This window comes from Ranitomeya variabilis, chromosome 1, assembly GCF_051348905.1.
Source record: "Ranitomeya variabilis isolate aRanVar5 chromosome 1, aRanVar5.hap1, whole genome shotgun sequence".
Taxonomy (NCBI): domain Eukaryota; kingdom Metazoa; phylum Chordata; class Amphibia; order Anura; family Dendrobatidae; genus Ranitomeya; species Ranitomeya variabilis.
This window is the reverse complement of record NC_135232.1, coordinates 456,800,185-456,812,537: the sequence shown is the minus strand read 5'-3', so window position 1 is coordinate 456,812,537 and position 12,353 is coordinate 456,800,185. Positions and strand designations below refer to the sequence as shown.

General features: G+C 44.4%; 2 protein-coding genes and 1 long non-coding RNA gene across 5 annotated transcripts in view; 1 reads left to right on the top strand and 2 right to left on the bottom strand.

Moving 5' to 3' along the window:
* LOC143764528 (prostaglandin reductase 1-like) overlaps positions 1–12,353 on the bottom strand; it is a 374,831-nt gene that overhangs the window by 114,373 nt on the left and 248,105 nt on the right. The gene's annotated exons all lie outside the window — the stretch shown is intronic.
* LOC143764511 (prostaglandin reductase 1-like) overlaps positions 1–12,353 on the bottom strand; it is a 162,876-nt gene that overhangs the window by 114,373 nt on the left and 36,150 nt on the right. For all 3 annotated transcript variants that reach the window (XM_077250146.1, XM_077250139.1, XM_077250155.1), the window contains 3 exons: positions 9,506–9,673; positions 2,483–2,600; positions 652–807 (listed from right to left, as the gene is read on the bottom strand). In XM_077250146.1, the coding sequence (XP_077106261.1) occupies positions 652–807; positions 2,483–2,600; positions 9,506–9,673 (442 nt within the window). The remainder of the gene's footprint in view (positions 1–651; positions 808–2,482; positions 2,601–9,505; positions 9,674–12,353) is intronic.
* LOC143764545 (uncharacterized) overlaps positions 1–12,353 on the top strand; it is a 42,545-nt gene that overhangs the window by 26,751 nt on the left and 3,441 nt on the right. The window contains exon 2 of the long non-coding RNA XR_013213222.1: positions 8,870–9,099. This is a non-coding gene — a long non-coding RNA (uncharacterized LOC143764545). The remainder of the gene's footprint in view (positions 1–8,869; positions 9,100–12,353) is intronic.

Below are 12,353 nucleotides of genomic sequence, written 5' to 3'. Positions count from 1 at the left end.
GTATAACTACCTTGCACAGATATACGAATGACTATTATACTAATTGTGCTCATGGGTGTATCCTCCTTTTAAGTATATAATATATATTGTCCTGTTTCGCACACAGTTTGTTTATTATTGATTTTATACCTTTCTGTATCGCTGCTACTGATTAATAAAGATATTATTTTATATGATTCAGTCTGATCTTCCTGGTGCATCCATAGGTCTGGTGGTTGGTTTGCTTTCTGCCACCAATATATGAAGAACCGCATCTTGCAGCTCCGCCTGACGTCACTAATATGTTGAGGGGTCACGCGGTACAGTCTCCCCATTTTCACCAACGGGCGTTCCGGACACCCTTGGGATACGTAAGGTCAGCTTGGCACAGTTTTAAACAGACACTCCTTGTCCACACACACAGCTGCTGACGTGACGTGATACAACACTAGCTGACAACCCTGACAGTCTGGAAGACCCTTTTCACTAGCATCTTTGAAACGGAGCCTTGTCAGCCCAGTAGGACTTTAATAGCAAGTAAATGATGATCTTTAATAGCAATTAAATTGCAAAGTTGCTTATTTTTACAAACACTTTTCAATTTGATCCATTTGTGATGTTGGGAAAATGCCTCTAATTTACCAGATTGTTTCATAACAGTTTATAACTTACATGTTCAAAATAGCAGTCATAGCCTTCCGGAGAGGCCTTCTTCAGAGCTTCATCCAAAGAGCTCACTGTCTTGTAGTTAAATGCTTCATCAAAACCAATTTCTTTTAAATATGCAAGTTTTTCATCTGACCCAGCAGATCCAACTACTTTACAGCCCTGGAGATAAAAAGTATTATTTATAATAAGCACACTCATATCTATTCTCATTCATTACATATTGTTAGTCTAATTTATCAAAGCTTTTACATCAGTATTCTGGTCTAAAAATCTTTACAAAGTTGCATAATTTTGGTCCAACTAGCAGCTGCACTAAAATTCTGCAACTTTTGAAGTTTTCACATTATTTTCGTTCAGCTTCAACAAAGTGGGCCGAACTTGGGCAGGACAAGGGCAACCATCACTTGTCAAATTTGGGACGAGTTCTGACGTCTGCTATGCCACAAATCTAACTCCATCAGGGAGTGGAGTAGGATTAATGGCGAGGCTAACACAGAGGTGTATGCCACTCATCAGAAGTTCCTGATTCATAAAGCGGTGTATGCGTCTTCATGGATCAGGAGCGTCTGGCTCCAGTGTCTGTCTTCAAGACTGGCAAGGTTCTGAACAGTTCTGTGGTTGCATGCACTGCGCATGCACCACCACAGTATAAAGACATTCGCTGGTGGCACAGACTGACAATATCCCAAAGTCCTGGGTACTCGCAAAGTCGGGTCCTTAATGTACTGGTATACAAGGTGTCAGGTAAGTAAATACCTGCTTTTGTGTGATTTGGAGTATGGTTTCCAAATTAATTAATTTTAGAGTCTAGCTTGGGGTCTAAATAAAAGGGAATCTGTCACCCCAAAATTCGCCTATAAGCTGCAGCCACCGGCATCAGGGGCTTATCTACAGCATTCTGTAATGCTGTAGATAAGCCCCTGATGTAACCTAAAAGAAAAGAAAAATGAGTTAGATTATACTCACCCAGGGATGGTCCCGATGCAGTTCGGTCCGATGGGTGTTGCAATCCGAGTCCAGCACCTCCCATCTTCATGCGATGACGTCCTCTTCTTTGCTTCCTGCCACGGCTCCTGTGCAGGAGTACTTTGTCTGCCCTGTTGAGGGCAGAGCAAAGTATTGCAGAGCGCAGGCGCTGGGCCTCTCTGACCTTTCTCGGTGCCTGCGGACTGCAGTAGTTTATGCTGCCCTCAACAGGGCTGATAAAGTACGCCTGCGCAGGAGCCGCGGCAGGAAGCAAAGAAGAGGACGTCATTGCATGAAGATGGGAGGCCCTGGACTGCGACACCCATCGGACTGGACCGACCCTGGGTGAGTATTACATAACTTGTTTTTCAGGTTACATCGGGGGCTTGTCTACAGCATTACAGAATGCTGTAGATAAGCCCCTGATGCCGGTGGCCGCAGCTTATAGGCAAATTTTTGGGTGACAGATTCCCTTTAATTTTAGAAGTCTGATGTCTGAAGTGTGGCATCTGACAAACCGGGTTTTGACATGGTAAAAAAAGTTAACCTCTGCTCCTTTTTTTGTTCTTTAATGTTTCTTTGAGAGATGTGATTGATACCTTGTTTTAGTGCAGCTTTTTATTACTTATTACGTACTACTTATTTTTAGCCTTTTTTCTCTTTTGAAAAAAATGGTAGGGGTTCCCAGAGATGTCAACATATAGTAAAATATACGATAAACATTACGGCTGAGTTATAAAACCCTTCATACTGTATGTCATGACAGTAGCCCCTTTTATACCATTTGGACAAGTACGCAGAGTATTTCAGAACGACATATGCTTGTGACATATGTAAAAATAACATTTATACATGTTCTATAATGTACCTTTATCTTAGCAATTTGTCCTACTATTGTGCCCACAGCACCAGCAGCACTGTTCACAAGCAACACTTCCCCTGGTTTCGGATTGCAGATTTGCTGTAGACCAATGTATGCTGTTACTCTGGTTAGAGAAAGAATTTAAAGTAAATTAACATTGGATTACATAAGCATGTATACACGCTAAGATTAAGAGCATGGTAGCGATTAAAACGCAAAGGCCTAATTCTAAAATAATGTTTTTTTTCTGGTTTTTAGAGTTTTCAAATAAATAATGTTCTTAACAATATTTATTTAATTGTTTTCTAAAATAATTTTTAGGCGGTAGCTGGACTATTTGCCTTTTCCTCTTTATGTTTACTTAACTGAAACCGGAGTCAAGGTTTGCCTGTGCATGGCACCCTCTGAGGATCATTTCCTGCACTGTTTAGCTGTTAAAGAAGTTGTCCACTACTATAACCTTTTTTTTTTTTTTTTTCATAAATCTTGCTATTATGGGCCACTGAAAACATCTACTGTGTTTATTTTAGCAATATTACCTTTTATCATGCTGTAGCAGCACATTTTAGTGCTGGATTCAGCTCTCATGGGGTTAATCGACAACTTCTTTTCTCCTGAGTCATTGTGCTCTAATACTACAAGTTCCATGATGCATTGCACTGCTACTAAGCCTGAACCTAGCACACCCACTCCAAAACACACCCCAACCCCTCCCTCCTCTCCCCCCTCTAGCTTCAGAAAGATTTGTGATGTCATTTCTGTCCAACCTCCTCTTTTACATGTGTCCAACCCACACTCCATTACACACAGATAGATAGATGGATGGATGGATGGATGGATGGATGGATGGATAGATAGATATGGGATAGATAGATAGATAGATAGATAGATAGATAGATAGATAGATAGATAGATAGATATGGGATAGATAGATAGATAGATAGATAGATAGATAGATAGATAGATAGATAGATAGATATGGGATAGATAGATAGATAGATAGATAGATAGATAGATAGATAGATAGATAGATATGGGATAGATAGATAGATAGATAGATAGATAGATAGATAGATAGATAGATAGATAGATAGATAGATAGATATGGGATAGATAGATAGATAGATAGATTAGATAGATAGATAGATAGATAGATAGATAGATAGATAGATAGATAGATAGATAGATAGATACAGATATATGTCTATTTCCATAGATATGTCCATATCCATGTTTCTAAACCCCTTCACCCCCTGGAGCTTTTTTGTTTTCGTTTATCGCTCCCCTTCTTTCCAGAGCCATAATTTTTCCGTCAATATGGCCATGTGAGAGCTTATCTTTTGCTGAACAAGTTCTACTTTTGAACGCCATCATTGGTTTTAGCATGTCGTGTAGCAGAAAATGTGAAAAAAATTCAAAGTGCAATGAAATGGCAAAAAAAGTGCAATCCCACACTTGTCTTTTGCTTGGCTTTTTGGCTCGGTTCACTAAATGCTAAGGCTGTGTGCACACGTTGGGGATCTGATTGAAGATCCGCAGCGTTTTTTGCTGCACTGAATTGCATCAAATCCGCAGTGTAGTGCACAACCAATGTAAGTCTATGGGAGCCGCAGACTTGTTGTGCACATGCTGCGGAAAAAGCCGCACCGAAACCGCACCAAGAACTGCATCAAAACCGCACCAAAAACTGTATCAAAACCGCACCAAAACTGCGAAACTGCACCAGGTTTTGATGCAGTTTTTGGTGCAGTTTTGATGCAGTTTTTGGTGCAGTTTTTATGCTTTTTTTGGTGCGGTTTATGCGCGGTTTTAATGCCGTTTTTGGAAATAAGTAAATAAACGGAAAATGTGCATGATTTGAATGGAAACATGCATGAAAAAACGGATTCCAAGGCCGGATTCATCATTTCACAGCTCAGTTTCATACTTTTTTTGCCGGATCCGTCGCTGTGCGTTTTTTCGCCAGACAGAAAAAACGTTCCTCTGTATGTGTTTTCCATCCGGCGGAAACAGCTTTTTTGACGGATCCGGCAAAAAACGGATGAAACTCTATGAGAAAAAGACGGATCCGTCGGAAAAAAATGGATCCGTTTTTTTCAAAACTCGCCGGATTGTGCCTCACGGCAAAAACCTGATGTGTGAAAGCACCCAAATATATGGATAGATACATCTATGTATCTATAGATATATCTATAGATAAATATATCTATAGATAGATATATCCATAGATATATAATAGAAAGGCCGATGTTTCTATAAGGCTACTTTCACACTTGCGTTTTTCGCAATCCGTCTTTTTGGGAAAAAAACGGATCCTGCAAATGTGCTCACAGGATGCGTTTTTTACCCATAGACGTGTATTAGTGAAGGATCGCGACGGATGGCCACACGTCGCGTCCATCGTGCAACGGATGCGTCCTGTTTTGGCGGACCGTTGGCACATCCGTCACGTCTGCCATTTTCTACCGCGCATGCGCGGCCAAAACTCCACCCCCTCCTCCCCGGACTTCAGAATGGGCAGCGGATGCGTTGAAAAACTGCATCCGCTGCCCACGACGTGCACAAATTTCACAACGTGCGACGGTACGTCGGCCCAACGCATAGCGATGGACCCGTGCCGACGCAAGTGTGAAACAGGGCTTAATGAGCGTTTAATTTAATAAAAAACTGAAAAAAACGACGTGGGCTCCCGCGCAATTTTCTGCGCCAGAGGGGGAAAGCCGACGGCCGAAGCCAATATTTGTAGCCTGCTATGAATATCAGCCTGCAGCTGTCTGCGTAGCCTTTACTGGCTATTAAAATAGAGGGACCCCCCCAAAAAAATGACGTGGGGTCCCCCTATATTTTATAGCCAGAAAGGCTACGCAGACAGCTGCGGGCTGATATTAATAGCCTAGAGAGGGGCCATGGATATTGGTCCCCCCCCGGCTACAAATACCAGTCCGCAGCCACCCCAGAAATGGCGCATCTGTAAGTCTACGTTCACATTAGCGTTCGGCGCCGCAGCGTCGCCGCATGCGTCATGCGCCCCTATATTTAACATGGGGGCGCATGGACATGCATTGTGCTGCGTTTTGCGACGCATGGGCTTTTTTGGCCGCAAGCGTTGGGCGCAGAGGACGCAGCAAGTTGCATTTTTTTTGCGTCCAACTTTCGGCCAAAAAGGACGCATGCGTTGCAAAACGCAGCGTTTTAGCGTGCGTTTGTTACGTTTTGTTTGCGTTGTGCGTTGCGTCTCCGACGCTGCGGCGCACAACGCAAATGTGAACGTAGCCTTAGATGCGCCAATTTCGGCACTGAGGCTGGTTTCACACTTGCGTTTTTGGACGCTGCGTTTTAGCGCTAAAAAACGCATGCGTTTTTTTCCTATACTTAACATTAAAAACGCATGCGTTTTTATAGGAAAAAAAAACAGAAAAAACACTGAAAAACCACCCACCACCATCAGGGTGATAAAGGGATCCAAACCCTAACCCTACCCCTAACCTCACCCCTAACCGTTTAATGAACATTTTATGACAGTGCCACGATATTTCAGTGCCACGTATATAAGTGCCACGTATGTAAGTGCCACGTATGTAAGTGCCACGTGCCACGTATGTAAGTGCCACGTATGTAAGTGCCACGTATGTAAGTGTCACGTATTTAAGTGCCACGTATGTAAGTGCCACGTATGTAAGTGCCACATATGTAAGTGCCACGTATGTAAGTGCCACGTGCCACATATGTAAGTGCCACGTATGTAAGTGTCATGTATGTAAGTGCCACGTATATAAGTGCCACGTATGCAAGTGCCACGTGCCACGTATATAAGTGCCACGTATGTAAGTGCCACGTATTTAAGTGCCACGTATGTAAGTGTCACGTATGTAAGTGCCACATATGTAAGTGCCACGTGTATGTAAGTGTCACGTATGTAAGTGCCACATATGTAAGTGCCACATATGTAAGTGCCACGTGCCACGTATGTAAGTGCCACGTATGTAAGTGCCACATATGTAAGTGCCACATATGTAAGTGCCACGTGCCACGTATGTAAGTGCCACGTATGTAAGTGTCACGTATGTAAGTGCCACGTATATAAGTGCCACGTATGCAAGTGCCACGTGCCACGTATATAAGTGCCACGTGCCACATATTTAAGTGCCACGTATGTAAGTGCCACATATGTAAGTGCCACGTATGTAAGTGCCATGTATGTAAGTGCCATGTATGTAAGTGCCACGTATGTAAGTGCCACGTGCCACGTATTTCAGTGCCACGTATTTCTGTCACGTTTAGGGTTAGGGTTAGGCCCTAACCCTACCCCTAGCTATTTCTATTTATAGTGGGTTTTCTTGTGGATTTTGATGATTGGCAGCTGTCACACACTTCTCAGCATGCGTTTTAAAAACGCAAACGCATGAAAAAACGCATGTAAACGCGGCAAAACGCCGCGTTTTTTTCTACATGCAAAAACGCATGCGTCTAAAAAACGCAGCGTTTTACCACGTTTACATGCGTTTTTTCACACATGCGGTTTTTTAAAAAACGCATGCAGATAAAAACGCAAGTGTGAAACCAGCCTAAGCCCCTCTCTTCCAACTCCCGTGTAGCGGTGGGATATGGGGTAATAAGGGGTTAATGTCACCTTGCTATTGTAAGGTGACATTAAGCCGGGTTAATAACGGAGAGGCATCAATAAGACGCCTATCCATTATTAATCCAATATTAATAAAGGGTTAATAAAACACACACACACATTAGGAAAAAGTATTTTAATATTCTTCATTTCACCATACTTACCATACTTCAGCCCCTGGAAAAAACGTAAAATAATAAACCGTATACTCCCTGTCCGCCGTAGTCCAATTTATAACGAGTGTCCCACGACGATCTCCCCTATAGAACAGTGACATCGGGTGATGTCACTGCTCTATAGGACCCTCAGTGACACACTGACAGGAGACAATGGCTCCTGCAGTGCATCACTGAGGTTACTATAGTTCACTGGTCTCACTTTATGGCAAAAAGCTGTGTGGGAACTTTCTCATACAGCATACCATAAAGTGAGACTAGGGACTATTTTCTCACAGGGGCGTAGGAATACATTGTGGGGAATACATTGTGGAAGGATACCTTCCTCCCCTCATTGTCTTCCTGGAGCCCCTGGAGAGTGGTCGCATCAGCAGATGCTCCTGCTCTCCACGGGAGATCGTCGTGGGACACTCATTTTAATTGGATTTCTGCGGATCAGGGAGTATATTGGTTGTTTATTATTTTAATATTTTTTATGACACTGGCTTCGGGGATCAAAGTGACAAGTGATGGTGAGTATGTAATCTATGTTATATGTACTGTATGTCTGTACTGTATGTCTGTATGTATGTATGTACTGTATGCGCATGTCGTCGCGTGGCGCATGTCGTCGCGTGGCGCATGTCGTCGCATGGCGCATGTCGTCGCATGCCGTCGCATGGCGCATGCCGTCACATGCATCATGTCGTCGCATGTCGTCGCATGGCGCATGTCGTCGCATGGCGCATGTTCTGTATGTGTGTATGTACTGTATATGTGTGTGTTTTTTTTGTTTGTTTTTTTTTTACATTCAACACATTAGCCGGATGATGGGACTACTACTGTCCCATCATTGGCTAATGTGTCACTGACTGTCACTGTAGCAGGCAGAGCACGATGGGACTTGTAGTCCCATCGGACAATGCCTGCACACAGAGACACACACACACACCAAAGACCACCCCACCCCCGGCAGCAGACCCAGCACATACCGGCAGCAGAGCCCCGGCGCCGGCCCCCACCCCCACCCCCACATGCCGGCGCAGAGCCCCGGCGCCGTACCTACATACCGGCGCTGGCACGCAGAGCACCGGCGCCGGCCCCCACCCCCACATGCCAGCGCAGAGCCCCGGCGCCGTACCTACATACCGGCGCTGGCACGCAGAGCACCGGCGCCGGCACGTACATACAGACCTCAGCGCCCGCACCTTCGTCATCACTGCCTAGCCCCGCCCGCCCCCAGCACAGCCCCGCAGGCAGCCACCAGCCCCGCCCACAGCCCAGTCACTCTTGATGAGTGACTGCTCTGACTGTGCGGCTGGGACACACCTGCTGCTGACGTCACGTCAATTTCCAGAGCCTGGAAATTGACGTGACGTCGGCGGAAATAAGCGGCGGCTGCAGCCTGGGGGTCACGTGACCCGGACTCAGCCGCCGCTACAGCGCCGCTCACAGGCAAAAACGGCAACAAAAGGTATTTGCACAATTCATCAGGGGCCCCGGGGGGATACATTGGGGGGTTAATTGAAAGTAGTGGACAACCCCTTTAACTTTGTCTCTTACTTTTACTAATGATCCCAAACACACAACCAATGAAACTCTCAATTGATTTTACAGAAAGAAAATAAAGCTGCTAGAATGGCCTAGCTAATCACCAGACCTGGCTCCAATAGAAAATTCAAGGAAGGAACTAAAGCTCATGGTTCGTAGATGGAGCCAACGGAACCTTGAGGATGTGAAGAGTGTTTGTGTTTGAGAATGAGACGAAATCCCACTGAGCAATGCATGCATCTAGTTTCTCCATAACAGGAGGCATCTTGAATCTGTCATCACCAATAAAGGCTTTGGTATGAATTTTTTAATTACATTTCAGTAAGGGCGTTCAGTACTTTTTCCCTATGTCATTTCTCATTATTACACATAATAACCTTATGTTATTATGTCCATAAATTTATGGACATCATAGAAATATATTTGCTTAGAAAATTGGTGATGTGTTCAATACTTATTTCCACTCACTCTGTAGACGTCTCTAAACATGAGCAATTTATGTTGGTGTTCCAGCTACATTTCTCTCCCTTCTCAATTAGAGTATAATGTCATTGTCTTTTCATGTGTTTATTGCATGAATTTCATAGTTCATTTTTTGTCTATTCATCCTCCAAATAGATTATATTAATTTTAACCAGATGTTTCAGATCTGGTAAGGAAGGAGGTTTTAAAAACATTGAGTTGTGTATTTTTAAGGCTTACCCAGGCATGCCAGCAGCTCCAAGTGCCAGTGATCTTGGCAGTGATTCAGGCCAACTGGATGGCAAAGCACGGAGTTCTTTTCCATCGGATATAAAATGTGTGGTCCAGCCTGACCGCGCAACATAATAATTTCCAACAGCAAAGGCAGGATTTTTACTTTCTACCACCCTGGATTAAAAACAAAAACACGAAGTAGATGATCAAATGCTTAATATTATTGTTCTCTGCAATATAGAGCTCCCAGTCTTAAGGTAGCTTCACACTGAACGATATCGCTAGCGATCCGTGACGTTGCAGCGTCCTGGCTAGCGATATCGTTGAGTTTGACAGACAGCAGCGATCAGGATCCTGCTGTGCCATCGTTGGTCGGAGCAGAAAGGCCAGAACTTTATTTCGTCGCTGGTTCTCCCGTAGACATCGCTGAAACGGCGTGTGTGACGCCGATTCAGCGATGTCTTCACTGGTAACCAGGGTAAACATCGGGTTACTAAGCGCAGGGCCGCGCTTAGTAACCCGATGTTTACCCTGGTTACCAGCGTAAACATAAAAGAAACAAACACTACATACTTACATTCCAGTGTCTGTCCCCCGGCGCTGTGCTTCTCTGCACTGTGTAAGCGCTGGCCGGCCGGAAAGCGGAGCACACCGCTGTGCTTTCCGGCTGGCGCTTACACAGTGCAGAGAAGCACAGCGCCGGGGGACAGACACCGGAATGTAAGTATGTAGTGTTTGGGTTTTTTTTACGTTTACGCTGGTAACCAGGGTAAACATCGGGTTACTAAGCGCGGCCCTGCGCTTAGTAACCCAATGTTTACCCTGGTTACCAGGGGACTTCGCATAGTTGGTCGCTGGAGAGCTGTCTGTGTGACAGCTCTCCAGCGACCACACAGCGACGCTGCAGCGATCGGGATCGTTGTCTAGATTGCTGCAGCGTCGCTAAATGTGACGGTACCTTTACACCCTCACTATAACAATAGACATTGGTTTCAAGCTGAGAAACTGCAGCCAAATGACCATTTATTTTCTAACTTGTGATAGAGTAGCATCATAATCAGGTTAAGGTAGCACAATGGGTGTTTGGTGAGTTTTTGACATTGCATTCTTTTGCTGTATATGGGATTTATAACAAAAACAAAATCTCTTGCCCACTGTGATAAATATAGATTTTATTTGTAGAATTTCCCTATAGACTTAAATGAGATGAGGAAAATCTGCAGGTAAAAAAACATTCATGCATGTTTAGCGCATTTCCACATCAAGAACACAATAAAAATGCATGTAATCCACACATGACTTTATCAATAAAGTTTTATCAAAGCCAGAAACCAGGAAGTATAAAAAACAAAGCAGCTTTATGTAAAACACTAGATGGTGGCCCGATTCTAACTCATCGGGTATTCTAGAATATGCATGTCCACATAGTATATTGCCCAGTCACGTAGTATTTTGCCCATTTGAAAAAACTGACTGTCACATCCAAACATAGACTAAGTGTGAACAGGTGCTGAACCTAGAGTAACCAACTCATATACAGTCAATGTATTATTTAGCCTTCTGACCGAGCACTCCGCCTCCTAGTCACAGGTGTTTTAATTGCAACAGGTCCAGTACTCCTCCACAGAGAGAGAGAATGTAGTCTAAGAAGAGTTTTTCATAGGTACCCATTCACATGGAGACGTTTATTCTCAGCGAGGAAAGGAAGCATAGGACCTGGTATAAGAGAGATGCCGTAAAGTGGCTACTAGGTACACATAAAATTGGCCATTTTTATGTGCTAAACGCTCTCATTTTTCATATTTCTAGTGCAGTAATGCAGTTCAGTTTTCATGTTTCATGTTTGCATGTTTCAGCGCTGCCGGAAAGAAGCCGAGGGTGAGTATATACCTAATAGGAAAATACTCACCCTCGGGCGCGCCCTGCTTCTTTCCGGCAGCCTTCCTTCATAAGAATCAGCGCGTGAAGGACCTTAAGATGACGTCACGGCTTGTGATTGGTCACGACGGCCCATGTGACCGCCACGCGACCAATCACAAGCCGCGGACGTCATTCTCAGGTCCTAAATTCCTAGAATTTAAAATTCTAGGAATTTAGGACCTGAGAATGACGTCCGCGGCTTGTGATTGGTCGCGTGGCGGTCACATGGGCCGTCGCGACCAATCACAAGCCGTGACGTCACGGAAGGCCCTGGACGCGCTCATTTTAACCAAAGCAGGCCGCCGGTTCCCTCGGTAAGTTGCAGGGGCCGCCGGACAGGTGAGTAAATCAATATTTTTTATTTTAATTCTTTATTTTACACTTAAATATGGATCCCAGGGCCTGAAGGAGAGTTTCCTCTCCTTCAGACCCTGGGAACCATAGTATCCCATTGCAGTGCATTGAGTTTCGGGTTTCGGCCGACCCCGACCCCGACTTTTTTATAGGATCGGCCGATTTCACTCGACCCGACTTTTGAGAAAGTCGGGTTTCGTGAAACCCGACCCGATCCTATAAAAGTTAAGGTCGCTCAACCCTACACAGTAGTGTTCATGAATTGTACTTTCATTGTCTGTTACATAATGTGCAAGTTGTTGAATATTGTCGTGGTCGTGCCATAGTTGGTAGAGCATTCATTTTTTATGAATTTGGCGATCATGTTGTTCCTGTCGTACAACAGTTTGTTGTGGTGTCTCCGGTTGGAGACGGTGTCTGTGAGATTCCGCATCCTGGGCTTGTCTGGCAGCAGTTTGTTGTTGTGTCTCCTGTTCCCGATGTTGTCATTTTCTTGCTGCTGCTGCTGCTTTTCTGTCATCCTCATTGGCGTATTTTCGTTTACGACCCATTCTAAGATAGAAACACAGGGAGATGCCGC